The sequence below is a fragment of the Eurosta solidaginis genome, chromosome 4, assembly GCF_040869045.1.
Source record: "Eurosta solidaginis isolate ZX-2024a chromosome 4, ASM4086904v1, whole genome shotgun sequence".
In the NCBI taxonomy this organism is placed as follows: Eukaryota; Metazoa; Arthropoda; class Insecta; order Diptera; family Tephritidae; genus Eurosta; species Eurosta solidaginis.
The window spans coordinates 131,355,649-131,376,623 of record NC_090322.1 but is presented as its reverse complement, the minus strand read 5'-3'; the positions used below and the strand labels follow the sequence as shown (position 1 = coordinate 131,376,623).

The following is a 20,975-nucleotide window of genomic DNA, read 5'->3' as shown; positions in this document are numbered from 1 at the left end:
ATTTAATTTGATTGCCACTGCTATTTTTCTGTTCGCTGCTGTTAATACAGAATACTTATTTAAATTAACTTATTACATACTAAAAATATTACATTTGGAATGATTGAATGATATAATGAATTATGCTGCATACTTTTATATACTTTTTATAGAGATTTTTAAAAACATTTAAATTAACAAATTTCATAATAAATATTACATTTTGAATGATTGAATGATAAAATGAATTATACTGCATACTAAATTTTCAATATATATTTGGAAATTTTTAAAGAAATTTTTAAAAACATTTAAATTACCATATTTCATACTAAATATTACATTTTGAATGATTGAATGATAAAATGAATTATACTGCATACGAAATTTTCAATATATATTTGGAAATTTTTATAGAGATTTTTAAAAACATTTAAATTAACATATTTCATACTAAATATTACATGTTCAATGATTGAATGATAAAATGAATTATACTGCATACTAAATTTTCCCAAAATTTTCAAAACCATTTGGAAAGTTTCATTAAGAATTTTAAAAACATATCGAATTTTCAAGCATATTTGAAAGTTTTCGATTTTTCATAGACATAGTTTTCGTTATATAATTCATAAAATTTCTTTTTAATCAATGGATATAAAATACAAAAATATGTGTTAAAATTTGCAAACTATTCTTGCTGTTATTACTAGCAGATGTATCTAGTCGATGTCTTTGCAAAATCACCTATCGACCAATTGCAATTCCGCCTCTCTCGCGGAACTGAAACTTAACAGGGGAGCAGTGAAACTTTTTACAGACCACTTTCTTCTTTTGAGGTTTTTGCTATGATAATAAAGTAATCCTTTTTCTAAATACCTAATAGCATTTAGTTCATGTGAATTTCAATATGCCTGCGGTTTTTCCCCTAAGCTCGCTTATTTTAACAAAAGGAGCCTATATTCAATTTTGAAATAAAAACTTAATTTAACCGTCATTTTAAACAATTAGTACTCAAATATCAAATTAATGTTTTTTTGGATCGAGTTAGATGTCTGGAGCTCTGGGTTATCAAATCTCACTTTTGCGAATTGGACGGTTTTGCAAAACATCGACGATCTATGAATGCGATAAGAATGAGTAATCTCAGTACAAATAAAAGATAATTATTTAACATTATCTCTACAAAATTTTAAGGCTAATATAGCAACGTAAATAAATACTTATAATAAATTAGAATGTGTGTGTTTCTTTCTAAATTGAGGAAAACCGTTTATTGGCTGGGTACATAACAAGGCTAAATATTGTTTCGGAAAAAGCACCAAATGACACCTTATTTGGAAAAATATAGTCTTGAATATTCACTCGATTAGTTAATAAAGGATTTTCCGTACAAATTTCCAATTATAAGAATTTTATTAGCCATTCAGGCCCTCTTGAGAAGTAGGTGGCACCCTCCGAAAACGCTAATATTATTATTTTTTAGCTCCCGTTGGCAGTGAAGTCCAATAATTGGTACCTATCGACAGGTGGCAACAAATAGGAGATTTGTATAGGGACTAAATGAGAGTGGAACTCTAAAACATATCAGTAAAAAGACGAAAACAAGTTTTGTAAAAAGAGAGACAGCTCATTCAAACTTAATACAAAAGCTGTAGGATAAGAGGACATTTTACTGCATTTAAATTTTTCCAACCCTAGTTTACCGTATATTTTAAAGCTTCACTTTTAATATTATAAGATTTGGTAAAATAAAAAAAGTAGCTACATATGTCCGCATTGGTATTTTAAGGTACGTTTGCGGATTTCACACAGATCGCATTGGCCTTTCTAGTAAGTATTCCGCTAGTTCCTCTCTCAAACTAAATGCTTCATTTGTTGATCGATTGGAATGAGCAATTCGAATAGATGTCATTCTTGTTGAAAGTTGTCCACAATCGAAATTCCCATTTTCATCACTGCTGGCTCTGTTCGGATCGAAGTCTCCACTACTACTGTCAAGCATTAAATAATTGCTAAAACAATTTTGTCCACATTTTATGGAGCAGCGTGAATCGTTGTATGAAGAACTCTCAATCTATTTGCTAATATACCAAAGGTGTTTTCAATGTGCACTCGTACGGAGGATAACCTTTTGTTATAATTTCGTTCAGAGGAAATGCGCTGTCATCGACGAAAAAATATGGAAATATTTGGTCCGTACCTATATGAAATATGGCATCAATTAACTGAAACCTTATTTGTTATAAACATTTTACCTGGAAGGTTATCTGGGGGAGGAATTTCCAGGTCGTTTCTTAGAATCATGTTACCAAATACGCTTCGTGCCAAAATTCCCCCATCGCTTTGGCTTCCCAACGCACCAACGTCTACAAATGAAAACGTATAGCTATCATCGCATATTGCCATCAGAACTACACTGAATGTCTTTTTGTAATTAAAAAAGAGTGAACCATTACGTTTTGGGCAAACTACTTTCACATGTTTGCCGTCCACCGCGCCGAGACAATGTGGCATTCCAGTTTTTGCATAGGACCTTTCCAAAATATAAATAATATATGAGTATATATAGTTACTAAATACCATACTTCAATTGAAGCAAACCTGTCTGCAATGTTTTTCAATTCGGTTTGATTTGGTTGGGCAAGGTAAATTTCGCGTAGTCCATGCCAAATTGCCTCGCATGTCTCGTATATTATTTTCCTAACTGTAGAAACACCCAATTTATATGAACAAGCTAAATACTGTGGATTACAGCCTTGTGCCAAGAACCTGTTGAAACTCCATTTTTACACAGATATGTAGTTTATAAAATTACTTACATCAAAGTGATACCCAAACGGATTTCTTCACTTATTGGTTCTCTTATGGAAAAACGTTGAAGTCGCTCTCGTAACAAATTCAGTAGCGCATTAAACTTTGCAACATTCATACGTGTTGCCATGAAGAAATGTTCTTCATCTTAGAGTTTCAACTGTGCGAAGGAAGTTTCGTGGAAGCTCAGAGCCTTCCTTGTACGATTAACTGGCCGCACCCACCATCGCCGCTTCAACTGCTGGCACACCTCGCGATATATATTCACCATTACAAAAATGATGTTTATAATTTTAAAAATTTTCAACAAACGCCCTCTGTTTCTCATTTTTTGTATATACTGCTAATGCTGACTTTAAATTGAATTCATTTCCCACAAGAAATGGTCACTAATATAAGAAATTATTTTCCGCCGCTGTCTATTGTGTTTAACTGGATATCTGAACGTAAATTTGAAAAATGTCATCGCCCGACGCGGCGTATATCGTCGTCGCTCGGCATTGTGTTTACAGCTTTACATCTAATTGCACCCAATTCACCAAAATTTACAATGTGTGGCTCATATTCACCATAGTGTACAAGTACAAGTGTGTTGACTTCTTTCTGACAGGCACTCGCTTAAGTGGGCATAACGGGAAAATCTGGGTTGCCATTGTTGTTTCGGTTGAAAAAGGTCAATTAGGGTTCTGTGCAGAGACGTAAAAGATTGAAACAGGGTTTATGTAGTCACAAAAGTGTTGCTCCTGTTCCACAGCATTTTAATTTTATATCACTGCGAAAAGTGTTCAGTTCAGAGTTATTGATTTTCATTAAAAGTTTAATTTATTACGGAGGGTAACTCCTTTAATTGTAAAAAGCAGAGAAAACGTAGAGTTTTTCAAATTATTGTGAAAAACTTTTTAATTTGAATTTCTGTACCCAAGTTCACTATGAAAACTGAAAAATGTACACTTATTGAAAACTCATTTGCACACACAATTTACACTTTGAATTTAATTGTGTTTTTATGCACAAAATTTTGAAACTAAAAACGAAATTTTCATTTGTCAGAAAAAATAAAGAAAAAACTGCCTAATGTCAAAAACCCCTATCGCAATACAAACTGGCTTGTTTGTTTTTAATGAACTACGTTGAATTTTTCTTGTATTTCGTTAGTTTTTTCAAATATAGTTCACATACTTTCACCAGTATTGAAACCTTATTGGCTCCCTCGACAAAAAATATAAGAGAAAATACAAGAAAAATACATAGAAAATAAAGTAGCGTCATATAGGAGTTTGATTTGTTTGCAATTACAGCACCATTATATTTGCAGGAGGCTTTCACATCTACAAAAATTAAGGCGGATTTAAACAGATGCTTTGGTTGTGTTGCATTCATTAATTCATCTGTCGGGCGAAGTATCGAAAAATTTACATAAATGCTTTGGTTGCGTGCCTACGCTAAACTATATTTCAAAAAACTAACGAAATACAAGAAAAATACAACCTTTCATTAAAAACAAACGAGCCAGTTTGTTTTTCGATAGGTTTTTTTGACATTCGGCCGTTTTTTCTTTATTTTTTTCAGACAAATGAAAGTTTTTTTTTTTAGTTTGAAAATTTGGTGCATAAAAACACAATTAGAATCAAGTTTCTTTTGAAAAAAGTGAACCATTAGAGGAAGAAATAATTTGCGCGTGTTATTTGCATTGTTTTATTGTTAAAAATGTTAATGTAAAAATAAAATGTAAAACATAAACAAAAACATGACAAACTCGCTAATTATGGGGGAATAGTGGCCTCGCTTTTTCATGATAGAAATTTTTTTTTGTGTTTTGAAGTTCCGATAAAGTTTCGTTAGTTTTTTTAGCTTGAAATCCAAGCAAAAATAAAGTAGTGTCATATATGCTTTTGAAGTGACCAAAGCGTTTTATATAATTTTGCCCTTATGCATTTGTGTAAACAGCCTTAGAAGTGAAATTTTTCCATGTTACACGTGTGGCGCTTTATATTTTGACTCTAATTTAAATAAATTTTGCTTTCCGTATGTTTCCGCATTGTTGCAGGCTACAAATCTAGTATTCTTATTTCCGCGGAAATATATGCTACTATTACATCTGTAAATAGTACAGTTTTATTTAACTATTAAATGCAACTCAGCTTGAAGTACTCTTACGTACCAAAAATGAAACTCTAGACCTGAGATTTGCATCAGATGAGCGAGGCTGTTTGTAGTTTTGACGTTTATCGCTTAGTTGACACACTTGGTATAGGTACACTATGATATTCACTCTCAACCGTGCGTGCCATTGGTGAGATGGTAAGTGTAATGAACAAAGCTGTTGTTTTTAATAAATCAGCTGTTGCAGGTATGTAATACAATGACGACCTGCAAAGAAGAAAGATCAATGTAATTGCCAAACAAAACATTAATTTCGATTATCGATACCTAATGTAACGTGGCGAGGAGTTACCCTGATCTTCTACCACATATTTTGTGGTCACCAATGGTGGTAATAAACCCTGTTCATTAGTAATAAAAGCACCACCAGCGCTATTTTGATTTTCAATGATGACCCTTATCGGATTTGGCATCTGATCGGGATCTAAACGGCGTTGGGTTTGATCATACTGTTGTGGCTGTTGATATTTACCAGTAACAGGTGCAGGTGGCTGCTAAAGAAAATAACACAAAAATAATCATCAGCAAATTTGTAAATTATTAATTGTATTAGCATACATTATAACCAGGACGTCCGGACGTGTCCGGGTATTTGGGGTTGACCCAGCTTGGGTGGTTGACTGAGCATTGGCGTCTGTCCAGGTTGTGTTGGTGGCATCATAAAAGCCATCAATAACAAGTGCCAAGAATATATCCGCGGCATACCTGCCGACCAAAATGATTCAAGGGCATTGTACAGGTTTACAAGTATGATATGTATGAGAGGGAAACAATTTCTTTCCCTTTCTAACACACGGCAGTTTGACACTTCGGTCAGTGTCAAACTAGCGTGGAACCCAGTGGAACATGAGTTTTGACACTGAACGAAGTGTAAAAATTACCGGGGTTGCTTCGTCGAAAGCGACACAGGGAAGCAAAAAAAGGATCGGAATATTAGATATGGGTTGCTGTGGTGGTAAATTTTTTTGAACGAATTTAGTGGGAAATTTTAAGTGCACCCATATGGGTCCTTCAGAAAATTATAAAAAAGTCTTCAATTGGGGTATCTGAGGACGCGTAGTTATTCCAGTATTAAGAATACAAACACGGGAGTTAAGTTTTTCTACCCGTTCAAAAGTTCTCCGCGAAAAACAGTTTGAAACCGAGGTCGACTGCAATAACCCGTCCATAAAAGCGGAAAAAAAAAATGAAAATACGCGTTTTGTCCTGTTATCAATAGTCCAAAGGCGGAAAATTATTCGAATTATTGGAAGCGAGGCAAAAACGCGTCTATTAATACCTCCCCCGACGGTTTTGGTCGTGTTTTAGCAATCTTCCCCGGTAATAAAGTATCACAATTTGTTAAATAAAATTGTCCAAAATATATGGATATTAAAGAAAGATGTAATTAAGTGCTCGTTTGAAAGTAAATAAGTATATTTCTTTGTAATATAACAATAAAAATTTTAAGCAGTTTTCGATAGCAACTACTAAATTTTTTTTGTTCCTAAGAAGTACAACAGTGCCAAATAGCATACACAAAAAAAACGAACAACAACAAGCATTTTATCAGGTGAGCGTGGCTGTGTATGTGCGTCCTTCTACATATCCTACTTGTAGACCTGTACTATGTTCAAGGGGTTGTGATTGCCAACCTCACCTACCCGTGGCGAATCCTGTACCTAACAATTTGGTGTGAACAAATGGTGCCAGTTAACCCTCTGAAATAATCGGCGCAATGGTACGCCATTGTGTTGGCATTAATTTGACAAAATGCAAAAACTTTTCATCCTCCTCCCGTGACCATTCTGTCTTCTTTATGCTGGGATCAAGCCATTCGTACCAGCGTGCCTTACATTGCTTGGCAAATTTGCGGTGCAGCAGTGATGCAATACGTGACCACTGGTTTTTGCCATATTTCATTACAGCTGCTTTGAGGATTTCATCCTGAAAGCTATCAATTTAGTTAATAAACAGCCAAGAGTAACCAGTCGCGTCAAATGCTTACCTCAGTGTTTCTCCACACACCACCTTTTATCATAATTCGCGGCATGGTGCTATATAATTGTGAATTCTTTCGATGAGCACAAAAATCTAAACAAAAGTTTTTGTCGAAATATGCAGCAAAAATCATTGTATATTAAAGACTTTGGGAAAATTTTAGAATAGCACCCCCCGAGTTCGGGGTAAATTTACACATCTTTCAAAACCTTAATCCACATACATATCTATATAAATTGGCAACGATAAACTTATATTGCCTTTTTGTATATTTCATTTTTTTTTGCATTGTTTTTACTTATTATAAATGTTTTTATTAAATCAATCGCGCTTTTGTAGCAACATGCACATTTTATTGATCACATTACAAAGCTGTGCTGCCACATATATATACGTATACACATATAAAATTTGTATAGAAATTTGCAAACTTTAACACCAAATAACTTTTAAATTATAAGTTTGCGCACTTTAAATATATATATTTGTGATCTGGAGAACTCCCTCTTAATTTTAAATCTTTCCGGAGATATTCCACTTAAAACTCTCAAAATTGAAAAAATTTTCCACCACCAAATGTTTTGCTGTCTCTGCTGAATTAGAAATGGCGGATTTTTTTGCAAGCAAAAATGACGTATTTTGCTATCCCTATAAAAATAACAGGTGCGAGAGAGCATGATACATTGTGGGAAAGCAAAATTTGTCAGCATGATATTTCATTTGCACAATTTTTCATTCCAAATCGTCACCCCTGTCAAAAATTCGTGTGGCTGTGTGCGTTTTTGGTCACACGATTTTTGCAGGGCACTGACTTCCACTCTATTCGCAACCATGGTTCAATTATGTACAGGTTGGCTCATCTCATCAGATGATTTTATTTATGTCATTGCATGGTCGAAGGGATTGTCAAAAGGAGATGGCAAACTCAAAATGAAACCAACCCATTGGCAACATTTTACTTACACATACAAAAACTGCTAAGTTTTATATTTCCATTCCATACCATGGTTCAACTAAATACAGGTTGGCTCATCTGTAAAGCAACAAAATATGTCTGTTCAAATTGTCAAAATCTGTGTATTGGTGTTGGTGCGAATGGTATGGAATGGAAACATAAAACTTAGCAGTTTTTGTATGTGTAAGTAAAATGTTGCCAATGTGTTGGTTTCATTTTGAGTTTGCCATCTCCTTTTGACAATCCCTTCGACCATGCAATGACATAAATAAAATCAGCTGATGAGATGAGCCAACCTGTACATAATTGAACCACCCTGCAAAAATCGCGAGTAGTCCATGCATGCATGTATGGAGTACTCGCTATGGACCAACCGAGTGCTCCAAAATTAACCACAATTCATATAAAATATACTCCAGCTCCGCATTACATCAGAGTAATCCATGGAGTACCCACAGACCAGTAAACATCGTGTAGTGATTACAATCGTTAAAAACGAGCAATGATCGGCTTACAATATGTTCGTGTATAAACAGGAGTTGGTCCATTGCTGCATTACAGTGGACTACAATGGTAAGTACTCCAGTGGACCACATGATCCAACGATTTTTGTAGGGCATGATTCCATACCATTCGCACCAACACCAATACACAGATTTTGACAATTTGAACAGACATATTTTGTTGCTTTACAGATGAGCCAACCTGTATATAGTTGAACCATGATTCGCAACATAAGCTCTATTTAAACTGCCAAACTATATAGTAAACCATGATGTTCATACCGCAGGTCTACAAGTAGGATATGTAGCAGAACGCACAGCAGAACGCTCACATGATAAAATGCTTGTTCTCGTTCGTTTTTTTTGTGGAAGTTATTTGGCCATGTTGTACTTCTTAGGTCCAAGAAAAGTGTAGTAGCAGCTAACGAAAACTGCGTAAAATTTTTATTGTAAAATTACAAAGAAATATCCTTATTTACTTTCAAAACATGACCAAAACCGTTGGGGGAAGTTTTAATAGACGTGTTTTTGCTCGCTTCCAATAATTCGAATACCTTTGTGCCTTTAGACTATTGATAAAAGGACAAAACGCGTCTTTTCATTTCTCTTTCTACATTTTTGGACGGGTTATTGCAGTCGACCTCGGTTTCAAACTGTTTTTCGCGGAGAACTTTTGAACGGGCAGAAAAACTTAGCACCCGTGTTTGTATTCTTAATACTGGAATAACTACGCGTCCTCAGATACCCCAATTCAAGACTTTTGTATAATTTTCTGTAGGACCCATATAGGTGCCAAGATTTTCATACTAAATTCGTTCACAAAAATTTACCATCACAGCAACCCATATCTGATAATACGCTCCCTTTTTTGTTTTCCTGCGTCGCTTTCCACGACAGCAACCACGGTAATTTTGACGTTTCGCTCAGTGTCAAACGCCAGTTCCACGCAGGTTCCACTGAGTTCCACAATAGTTTGACCATTCCCTGCAAAAATCGTGTGACCAAAAACGCACACAGCCACACGAATTATTGACAGGGGTGACAATTTGGAATGAAAAATTGTGCAAATGAAATAGCATGCTGACAAATTTTGCTTTCCCACAATGTATCGTGCTCTCTCGCACCTATTATTTTCATAGGGATAACAAAATACGTCATTTTTGCGCCATTTCTAATTCTGCAGAAAAGTGGAAAATTTTTTCAATTTGTGTGATTTACATTTTGCAGAAATTAATATACGCATTCTTTAATATTTCTTGGTCTACTAAAGTGTGTTTTAGCAAAAAAAACTCATATCAATGTGTGCATGTTTATAAAGAAAGAAAGTGAAATATGTAATTGCATAGTATAAATAATCGTGAGCAATTCTAATGCAGAATAGTAAATTTTGATTTCCACACACATACAAGAAAAAAATTCTTGTTACCATTAAGATTTATTATCCAAAATTGAAAAAAAAGATTAGAAAATTCGGTGTAAAAAAACGGCTATGTGTGCAATAAAATAGCCTCTCTTGTTGAGATACCCCTCCATGGTCTCCATTAATTATTGTGACGGAGGTGTGTTTGCAGCAGCAAAGTGAACCCAAACAGTGTAGGTCGTGGTAGTTGTTGTTCGTTGTCCGCATCAACTGGACCAGGTGGGGCAATGACGCCACATCCAGTTATACCAAGGCATATACCACAACAGGAACCGGGTAATGCAAGGCCACGATAGCAGCAGCAACAACCTCCCAAGGCTGGCTATCATCGTTGATTTATAAAAAAACAGTGTTGTGCATCTTTAATGCTTAAATATTTTCTCTTTTGAAACAGTTTCCACGATTCACTGTTCAACGAAAGCAGCAGCCAGCGTATGCTACCACCGAACAGCTGATAACAAAAACTTGGATGCACAGCAGTTTAAAGCCAAAATGGAAGTTGAGGAAATATCTGAAAATAAGGTAAATATATGTTTCGCGTTATTAACAAAATCGCCCTAAATTTTATGAATTAACAGATCGCTACGAACGACAAAGCACCCGAACATGTGATCAAAGAAAGCACTACAGAAATTATTGCCGGCGGGGCCGTATTCTACAATCCAGTACAAGAATTTAATCGTGATTTAAGTATTTCAGTACTTAATGTATACTCAAAGTGGTTGATAAGAGAGCGGGAAGCGGCGACGCATAAAAATCCACAAAATACAAAGGAAAGCAAGCAATGCTAATGACAAGAAACACGGCTGGTGGTGTAAAATACGACGATGGACTGCGAATATTGGAAACGCTTGCTGCAACAGGTTTACGTAGCATAAGTTATGCAAAAGAAGTAGCAGGCGTGCGTGAAATTGTTGCAAATGATCTATCTAAGGTGGCAGTAGATTCCATTAGCGTAAATATGCGACACAATGGAGTGGAACATTTAATTGTGCCAAGCGAAGGGGATGCAATGTAGGTTTGATATACGAATCAATAGCTAGTGATTTAACTGTAATAATCAATAATAAAATTCGCAATAGGACTCTCATGTACCTTTCAACTTCATATGAGAAGCGTTTCGATGTTATAGACCTAAATCCTTATGGTTGTCCGAATCGCTTTCTGGATGGCGCTATACAATCACTGACGAGTGGGGGTTCATTACTTGTAACTGCGAATGATATGGCTGTGCTGGCAGGCAATACGCCTGAAGCCTGCAATGCCAAATATAGTTCTGTGCCTTTGCGTATGAAATGCTGCCATGAGATGGGATTGCGTATACTATTGCATTGCATTGAAACGCACTCTAATCGTTATGGAAAATATATTGAGCCACTTTTGAGCATTTCTGCCAATTTTTATATACGCGTATTTGTGCGTATGCATAGTAGTCAAGCGAAGTGTAAATATAGCATGAGGTTGGTATACAGCATTTTGGCCTTTTACCACAATCCAATTACTTACCATATCTTTATATTATGAACACAGCAAACAATGAATGGTATTTCAATGCACTGGTTGTGATACCTATACGCTAGAGCCTATGGGTATTGTAAAAAGCAAGATCTCAGATAAAGGCAATGCGGAAGTATAATTCGGTATACCAACTGGACCAAATGTTAATACGCATTGCGGTGATAAACATCATGTAAGTTTCAACTATCCCACTTAAGTATTTAAACTCGAATAAATCAAATTATTTCCTTCTTACTTAATTGGTGCTTAACCGTTTAAACAGTTATGTCCGTTCAAAAAGGCGCGTCAGTCGCTTTTTCAGAGGGTTAACTGGCACCAATTGTTCACACCAAATTGTTTCTTATATTCCCAAATATAGATGGGCGGTCCACTTTGGTCGCATCCCATACATGATCCAACGTTTGTTGAAGAATTGCTACAAATCATAGAAGAAAAACCGCTAAGTGATTTGGACACACAACGTCGTTTAAAAGGTGTGTTATCGGCGGTATGCCTGAACTTGTATTGGGTACATGAGTTTTTATGTAAAAAATATTCATCATATCCAACATCAATACCTCGCATTCAATTGTGGACGCTGTACGCACTACATTGGGTTCACGTAATATGGACAAGCATATTGTTGATTCCAGTGGTAAGGCCACAATTTCAAATGATGGGGCAACCATTAAGAAACTATTGGATAAAATAATAACACAACGTAACGTGCTCAAGTGGTATAAGCTTATCTGGAAAAGATATTTCGTAACGAAAACCCTGGAAGATTACCGCGCCTTGTCTGCTGTGGTTCAACAAAATATAACTTGGATGTTTGTTGCTCTTTTTCAATTTTCCTGAATACAAATGTCTGGATTGGAAAAATTTCAAGCAAATAAAGCTTGGCGTGCAAAAGTCAAGAAATTACTTGTCATGCAACGGTAAATGCTTATAAATATATCATTAAAATTGTATGCTTGTTTATGATGAGCCATTCGAGTGAGCATGGAGATGGATGTTTTAAATACTGTAGAGTAAATTGGCTTACTTTACTATATAAGAATTTGAAATTTTTCCAAATCTTTGCTAAAAAGTAGCTACTAGCTTGTATAACTTTATTACTTTACTTTTAAAAAGATAAATCACTTTAGCATGGTAATATATACCTATTATTAAAAATTAATACAAACAATATCTTCAACATTTTTTTCTCGATTCACGAACACATTTAGAAAGGCTACAACGCCTGCTAAAGAGCCGGTATCTTGCCAACGCTTTAGCTTGGATTTAGAGGAGGATCTATAAACTTTGCTAGAAGCACGCGCAGCTCCTCGTGTATCGAATGGGATCAACACGAAAGTAACGTTGCTGTTAGCGGAAATGCAATGAACAAAATATTTGAAATGGAGGATGAAAATAAATCCAACAATGCAAACACTATAAAGAGGATTCCTTATAATTTTTCAACTAAGGCATCTTGTGACGAAACTATATTCGAATGCCAATAGCAACGTACGTCTGATGAAAGTTTTATGGGTTTGGAAAAAATGTGTGATAAAACAGCATCCGATCCTGACAGCACACTATTTAAGTACATACATAGCGAGAACAAGGATATGGTTAAAGAAGATGCTAAAAAGCGCAGCGCCGATGGAAACTATTTTAAAATCCCTTGTAAACAAGGTAAGTGAATATACAACATATTGAAAGTTGATAAGATTGCGTGGTATAAATTTAATAATATAATCTTAGAACTACAAGAAATATATGAAGAAGCACAATCACTGCAACGTCTATTGCATGACTTATGCGTACAGGAGCAGCATCAATTGGATAATGAAACTCCTTTAAAAAGTATTAATGTAACACTCCTAGAAGATATTGAAGCGCCATCTAAAATGTGGGACTCCACAATAGTGGGCGATACCACTTTACAAACTTCACCTTTGAAAATGGTGAGACTTCTCAGACCATCTACTATACTAGAGGAAAATTGCGAAGATCAGTCTAATAGTTCTTTGGGTGGTGATGATGCATCATCACACATAAGCTTTCAAAAGTTGGTGTCATGTGGTGACACATTGCAAGCGGGGCATACATTTTGTATGTCGGGGTTGATTCTGGATAGGTAAGAGTTTAACCTCTTACAGTATCCAGAACGAAGTTGAGCTAGAGTGACTCGCTTTTCTCTGGGAGTATGCGTTCCTCTTCCGCGAGGTTTGGATACTTTTCTTTGAGTACTGGATTCACCGGGCAATTCCTAGCATAAAGGTCCGACGCTTGTTTATGGAGTTCACCAAGGACCTGCTTGTGTTTTTTCGCTTCATACGGCTGGGTTCTCAGGAGCCGTATTTCCTCAAAATGCTTACGGAGATGACTCCTTAGGCCCCTAGGCGGTGCTGGTTGACCAATCAGATGTCTGTTGGGATGCTCAGGTTTCTGGGTATTCAACAGGAACTGTTTGGTCAGCATCTCGTTTCTCTCCCTGATGGGGAGTATTCTCGCCTCATTATGCAGATGGTGTTCTGGGGACATAAGAAGACAGCCCGTGGCAATTCTGAGAGCAGTATTTTGGCAGGCCTGTAGCTTCTTCCAGTGGGTAATTTTTAGGCTTGGCGACCATATGGGTGACGCATAGCACTTAATCGGCTGGCTAATTGCTTTGTGTGTAGTCATGAGCGTTTCTTTATCCTTTCCCCAGGTACTGCCAGCGAGGGATTTGAGGAATTTGGTACGGCTCTGAATTCTCGGAACAATTGCGGCTGCGTGCTTACCAAAATGTAGATCCTGATGAAAGTCACACCCAAAATTTTAAGGTGTAAGACAGTCGGCAGGGTAATGTCATATGGTCGACATTTGGCGCGGCCATGTTTTAAATAAGATCACCGATGAGATGGTTGGTTACAATATCAGGTTTCGCGAGGCGACAAAACTGGAGAGATTGGGGAGATAGCTGTTTATTTTATTACAACGCTCAACGGTGTAGGAAACAATAGCATAGGTGTAGAAGCAATAGTGACTCCTTCTGGTGGTAAAGGTAGTTATTGATATGTAGGAGTTAAACAGAAATTTGATGAATATGAGTTTTTTTTAAGTTATTGCAAAAAAGCGTTGAGGATTTTTAATATCTTACGAGGTACCTTCGTACATGTTTCTAAGAATGAATAATGAGACATATTCAAACTTCGCTATACTTTAACATACGACACTTTACCCCATTTTAACACAATTATCATTTATTGATTTTATTAAATTTTATAAAATGTTTCTTCCTCCACAGTTCCATTTCCGTATTGGATGGTAAATATGGCTTTCGCATTTTCTCCATCAATAACTGTGACAAGGTGGAAAAAATCTATGCGCGTAAATCGCAACATATCTTGGTCGAGCGTTTCTTCAATAGCTCTCTAGTGGTGATGGTGACAGCAGAGAAACCCAACTGTTTACAGATGTTACAATATATCAATTGCGTCTAAGGCTCAAATACCCACAGTATATGAATGAATCGAACGCACCTAATTGTCTGCCTAACGGATAGTATACATATTCATCAAATCGAAAATATTGCATCAAACGAACTGGGTCTGAATACTGAAACAGTACACAAATTCAAAATCGATGAGGAGGCTGTGATGATGGTATAGGGTGAGTTGTTAAATAACATACGAAAAGCACTTTAACCCATCTATATATTTGCATTACAGCTAAAGCTTTAAAAACAGCAAAAATTGCTGGCGCCAAGCAATTGGAAAAGGCAGTGAAGCATTCATCACACTGTACGGATGGTGTAAAGTTAGAAACTGCTGTTGTAACAGCTGCCACCGACACAACGGTCATCTCTACTTCGTCGAGTAACGGCTCGTCCGACTATCTATCGAAGACAGTATAATCATATCTTTTGTCAACACAGGTTAGCGATGTGCTTGCACAGGAAAAGCTTTCAATTGGAAAACAAAAACCAATTAAGAGAGTTTATTTATTATTAAAGTATTTACTTTTCTTTATATCAACAGTATTAATTTAAGTTGCAATATCACGTACATATATAATAAGGGATGTGATACGATTGCTGTCGGAATTAGATTTGAAACCAATCAATACTCCTGCTAAGGGTTGTAGAATTATTGCTTGAATAATTAGATTTAGAACAATAATAAGTCTGACTTAATTACAAGTCGTACATTTTTAAATTCATCAATTACGACAGCAACCGGATTCTACGACACCTTTGAATATTCTTGATCTGAAAAAAGAGTAAACCTAATCTGAATTTCTACTAAGCTTTAAGTTGTAGGTTATTCAAATAATTGGAGTTTTTTCTAAAGCTTAAAATTATTTTCTGCTCGCTTAGAAAAGATTTCAATTGGAAAACAAAAACCAATTAAGAGAGTTTATGTTATTATTAAAGTACTTACTTTTCTTTATATCAATTGTATTAATTTATGTTGCAATATCAGGTACATATATAATAAGGGATGTGATACGATTGCTGTCGGAATTAGATTTGAAACCAATCAATACTTCTGCTATGGGTTGCAGAATTATTGCTTGAATGATTAGATTTAGAACAATAATAAGTCTGATTCAATTACTAGTCCTACATTTTTAAATTCATATTTTACTTTACTTTATTACTTTCAAATTCAATTACGACAGCAATCGGATTCCACGACACCTTTGAATATTCTTGATCTGAAAAAAAAAAGAGTAAATCTAATCTGAATATCTAAAGTCTGACTCAATTAATAGTCGTACCTTTTTAAGTTCTTCAATTACGACAGCAATCGGATCCACGACACCTTTGAATATTCTTGATCTGAATTTCTACTAAGCTTTAAGTTGTAGATTATTCAAATAATTGGAGTTTTTTCTAAAGCTTAATATTATTTTTTTGCTCGCTTAGAAGAGATTGGAAAACAAAAACCAATTAAGCGAGTTTATTTATTATTAAAGTTCTTCTGTTTTATATGAACTGGATTAATATAAGTTCCAATTTCATGTACATATATAATAATATTGAAATAATAAATATTGAAAATTAAATTTTTTTGGTTTATATTTTATTCATATGGCTGCTCCAGGTAAAGTAAATCTGCAGGTAAAATTCACGTTATATGGCGGTTATATAAATGGTAAAACCGCAGTAAAATTGATTGTTAAATGGCTCTAAAATGTAGAGTGAAATGACCGCCATTTGACGAGTATTGTGACGTGTGTGAGCAGCACAGTGCTATGCTCACATCCTATAAGTGGGAGCGGATGCACGATCACATTAATAGGAACGTAACGGAAAATTTGGTCACAAAAGTTCATCACGCCCATGCAAACATGACAATGAATATAACCGCTGCAGAAAGTCACAATGACCGTAAAATGAATAGTAAAATTACGTGGAGCGTTTTTGCAGAGTTGTTTACTATATAGTTTGGCAGCTTAAGTAGTGGTTATGTTGCGAGAGTGGAAGGCAGTGGACTAGGTAGTCGAATGTCATATAATGAAGGAATGGTGTTCGGAGTTTTTTCAAAGTTAAAAAAAAATGATAAAAGCTTTAATATAAATAAAACTATTGTTTTAATAACAACAAAAACGCCATATATATTCTGGATACATAAATTTATATGGATTATCTCACTTTAAAATTTGAATTAAATAATCTAAAGTTTTTTTTTGAAAGTGAGTCGAGAACTGTGGCTGGGAATGTGCGAATTTTCACCGATCAGCTGTTGCGCTACTTGGTAAAATTTACAATGGGTTTGACACTGGGTTTGTCTCCATAGTGTACAAGTACAAGTGTGTTGACTTATCTGTCAAGCATTCTGACAGCCACTCGCTGGATTCGGAATGACAGCGAATTCAAAATGGATACCATTACCGAGTGCGCCGAATGATTGAAAAATTGAAAAAGTCGATACGATTGGTAGTCAAAAATGTTGTCGTTGAGACCAAAAATGCGACTCTAGACCTGAGATTTCCATCAGGTGAGCGAAGCTGTTTGTAGTTTTGACGTTTATCGCTTAGTGAACACACTTGGTATAGGTACACTATGTTTGTCTCAGGCGCAGTTCGTGAAGAAATCCTTTTACAATTTTATCCTTGGAAGCTGTGAGATTATAACGTGCTGTGTATTTGATAAAAGTATACTGGACTCATCCTAGATAATTGCCAAGTCAGTTTTGTATATCTATGTTACTTAATGGCACAATAAAAAAGGTTACATAAATGGTAATGTAATGTGGACAGCGCGACAGTTGAAAATTGTTTTTCATCCTTGTGTATACGAAATGTGACGCGCAATCGATACTCGGATCACTATTTTGCATGCATGTAATTTTTAAAACTTTGTGGGGTAATAAATATTAAAATAACGCAAACGAGATCTGTGACGGGTATGACAAATTCTACAAATGTGAAAATTTGAGCTTAGCCAAATCCTATCCAATTACACGAGGCTTAAAGCGATTAAAAAGTTATCCGACAATACGAACGAACCAATCTATGCATTCATTGAGTTGGACGACGCGAGTAATCTCGCGAGCATTGCGTAGTGGATTTTCAACACTACTGGAAACGACCAGCAATGCTACAGCGAATGTTAGTAATGCCTCAAAGCAACGTCCACACTTCGTATCTGTGGTATGTGGCTTTCCAAAAGACTTCCTTACCTCTAAATACAAACCGGGCAAATACGGCGAAGACTCATGGTTTAAAACGTCGACAACTAATGCAGATGTACTAGGTAAGATAAAAATGTATAAATATTTTAGGTATTTGCATAATCCATTTTGATTTTATAACATTTTTTGCTCTTAAATAAAGTGAAGATTAGAGGTTCAACAATAAGTCGTTAATTCATATATAATTACATGAGCAAGGTTTATCACATGCCATCAAACTAAAGAAAGCAATCCAAATGTAGATGTTGTATAGGGTCTTAACGTTGTTCGCCACATAAATATGATCTGTGCGGTAAAGTAAATTAATTGAACTGCCAAAATTATATCTAATCATAAATTAAATAATGCAATGACTTAAATATATAAAAATTAAAAGCAAAAGTAAATAACTTCAATAATGTTGAACTTTGTACCTACATACATGTTACGTTAGCTGAAACGCATTTGTTCACATCAACGTTGACCCATACATACATATTTATGAATGGATAGTTATGCTGTTAACGTTCCATGTAATTTTTATTTTTTAAGCGGTTTTATTTAGCTTGACTTGACAGGCTGGCCGGCACAAATTTTGTAATTAAAATTTAAGTAACCTCTCGATAAGCTTCAAACTTGGAACATAGTTGAGGACCCGATTACAGTGCAATAATAAGAAAAAAAAAACTCCGATAGGTGGCTCATGGATGGAAATATTTCAAAAAATCATATTTGTGGTCTAATTTGGCTCATATTTGGAAGACATAATATGTACATTAGACTGGGTCGCTTTATTTAACCGATATCGCGCCATTGATTTTTCGATAGGATTTGGGCTCAGGAAAAAAAGTTCCACTACGTATACCCAAAAAAATAATTTTCGAGCCTGCCAAAAAAAAGACGAAAGGGTAAATTTTTCGACCAAAACACTCCCCAAAACCCAAAAAATATGTTTTTCAAAAAACTGTTATCGCCAACGTTTTTACAACGGTTTTTTCAAGAAAAAAGATATTTTTTGGGTTTTTGGGGAGTGTTGGGGTCGAAAAATTTACCATTTCGTCATTTTTTTTGCAGGCTCGAAACTTATTGTTTTGGGTATGCGTAGTGGAACTTTTTTTTCCTGAGTCCAAATCCTATCGAAAAATCGATGGCGTAATATCGGTTAACTTTCGTTCATACAAATCGACCCAGGTTAATGTACATAAAGGAATAGAAAGCGACCTATGTATGTATGTATTTATTGACAAGATATTAGTACAATAAGATCTAGGATCTTTTATAGTACAACCAAGATGAATAACTCTTATAATAATAAAGATAATAAAATAAGTCGAACTATGTCAAACTTAATAACAAACTCAAATTTATAAATAAAAAATTTAATAGGAAAATTGTATTTAAAACTAGCATCTATAGTTAATATATAAATAAATAAATAAATTATTACACTTTGAGAATAACATAGTGGGAAAGCTCATTCACATTGACTAGTAATTGTAGATAGCGAAAACTCAGATATACATATTTACGTTAGCTGAAATAAGTATAAATAATATTTATAAAGTTGCTTTTATTAAGAGTACTTCGAATAGGTGCTGGAATAGAGTTCCATGTACGAATAGCATTGACAAAGAATAGCCGGGCCGAAGTTAAATAGTTATAAGTTGGCACTATTAAATCGTTGATTCGGGCAGATCTGGGGAAAACTAACTTATCATATAAGTAGCTTGGCTCTTTATAACTAATGAGTCGATAGAGAAAAATACAGTTTCTGGCTTTCAGGTAATTCGAAATTTCACAGCTCAACAAACGCGATCTCCAACCAGATATGTGGTCAAACTTACTTAATCCGAACACATAACGGGTGACATGGTTGAATGCTACATCAATTTTGTGTGCACACTGGGAACTTAACTTGGTGTACACTAGCTCAGAGTAGCAAATTATCGGCATAATTAATTGCATGACAATCTTTCTCCTAATGTTAGCGGGGGTAAAGGTTGCAGACATTCTCAGGTTTCTCAGAACATAATACACCTTACTAACAACAGAGTTCACATGGTCGTTGCAAGTTAAAGTAGTACTGATAATGAAACCAAGATTGGTTACTTTGGGTACTAGTTTTAGGCTTTTGTCGGCAATGTACACAGGTGGTATATTTTGAAAATCTATTCGCTTTTTAGCTATGGGCAGCACATACGATTTATCACTATTTAGGCATAGTTCATTTTTCGTCGCCCAGTCAGAAATGGATGTTAGGTCCCTATTCAACCTCGAGCATATATCACCTGTGTCCGCATGATTCCCGGATAGATATAGCTGTATATCGTCAGCATAAGCATGCATGTGTACATGCTGGTATACATAGAAAATATCGTTAATAAAAATACTGAATAGTAGCGGCCCCAAAATAGATCCTTGCGGTACCCCAGTGAGTAACGGTTTTAGACTAGACGCTTCGGAGCCCATTTTGACACGCTGGGATCTACCCGTCAGATAGCTCCGCATGAGACGCGTTGCTAATCCCCCAGCGGGTTAGCGGATCAGAATATACCCGCGGTAGGTATGCCTGTCGTAAGAGGCGACTAAAATACCAGATTGAAGGGGCTGTGTAGCGCAACCCTTCAGGTTGCCAGCGCAATATATAGCTTCTCCAAACCCAATTGTCAACCTCACCTATCCGCGGCGAATCCTTTTTCACTAACAGACGAGGCTCTGGCGACCCCAAGCTCCTCATGGAACTTGGGGGTGGGGAGGGAGGGAATGGCATGAAGGTATAATGTGGCCACATAAATCGTTCCCGAGATGGTCGGGCTAGAACCTTAATGGTGCTATGGTACCGGAGCGTACCGGATCTGTATCCAGAAAAGGACCATCACATCGATAACACTCCCCAAAGCCTTCGGGGAGCAACCTTATCGCTACAACAACAACAACAACAAGACGCGTTGCGGAATCCTTAAAACCAAAGTAGTTGTTTAGCTTCATACAAAGCAAGTCATAATTCACCGAGT

The 20,975-nt window shown here is 35.8% G+C and overlaps 3 protein-coding genes and 1 pseudogene across 5 annotated transcripts in view; 3 read left to right on the top strand and 1 right to left on the bottom strand.

Moving 5' to 3' along the window:
- Positions 1 to 482: 482 nt before the first annotated feature.
- The window catches only part of LOC137248677 (uncharacterized), a 278,289-nt gene continuing 257,796 nt past the window's right edge, over positions 483 to 20,975 (bottom strand). The window contains exons 3-8 of the mRNA XM_067779582.1: positions 5,224 to 5,450; positions 4,955 to 5,163; positions 2,802 to 4,891; positions 2,584 to 2,751; positions 2,238 to 2,515; positions 483 to 2,182 (exon numbers count right to left, since the gene is read on the bottom strand). Coding sequence (XP_067635683.1) covers positions 5,019 to 5,163; positions 5,224 to 5,450 — 372 coding nt within the window. The 3' untranslated portion in view covers positions 483 to 2,182; positions 2,238 to 2,515; positions 2,584 to 2,751; positions 2,802 to 4,891; positions 4,955 to 5,018. The remainder of the gene's footprint in view (positions 2,183 to 2,237; positions 2,516 to 2,583; positions 2,752 to 2,801; positions 4,892 to 4,954; positions 5,164 to 5,223; positions 5,451 to 20,975) is intronic.
- Positions 9,522 to 12,518, top strand: LOC137250343 (tRNA (guanine(26)-N(2))-dimethyltransferase-like; annotated as a pseudogene).
- On the top strand, positions 12,111 to 16,339 carry LOC137250344 (uncharacterized). The gene is made up of 5 exons (XM_067782967.1): positions 12,111 to 12,249; positions 12,541 to 12,991; positions 13,061 to 13,263; positions 14,786 to 14,953; positions 15,013 to 16,339. Exons 2-4 carry the CDS (start codon positions 12,841 to 12,843, stop codon positions 14,810 to 14,812), a joined length of 381 nt encoding a protein of 126 aa, XP_067639068.1. The 5' UTR covers positions 12,111 to 12,249; positions 12,541 to 12,840; the 3' UTR covers positions 14,813 to 14,953; positions 15,013 to 16,339.
- The window catches only part of LOC137250342 (protein phosphatase PTC7 homolog), a 137,253-nt gene continuing 133,589 nt past the window's right edge, over positions 17,312 to 20,975 (top strand). The window contains exon 1 of one of the 3 annotated variants that reach the window (XM_067782965.1): positions 17,312 to 18,044. In XM_067782965.1, the coding sequence (XP_067639066.1) occupies positions 17,804 to 18,044 (241 nt within the window). In that variant the 5' untranslated portion in view covers positions 17,312 to 17,803. The remainder of the gene's footprint in view (positions 18,045 to 20,975) is intronic. The other 2 variants (XM_067782963.1, XM_067782964.1) reach the window with 2 other exon arrangements.

What these genes read in the sequence shown, in the direction of transcription:
- LOC137250344 (XM_067782967.1), top strand. Translation starts at nt 12,841, where the DNA reads ATGGGTTTGGAAAAAATGTGTGATAAAACAGCATCCGATCCTGACAGC. An exon ending in TAAAATCCCTTGTAAACAAG is followed by an intron (nt 12,992 to 13,060) that starts GTAAGTGAATAT and finishes ATATAATCTTAG; the next exon opens with AACTACAAGAAATATATGAA. An exon ending in AAACTTCACCTTTGAAAATG is followed by an intron (nt 13,264 to 14,785) that starts GTGAGACTTCTC and finishes ATTGCGTCTAAG; the next exon opens with GCTCAAATACCCACAGTATA.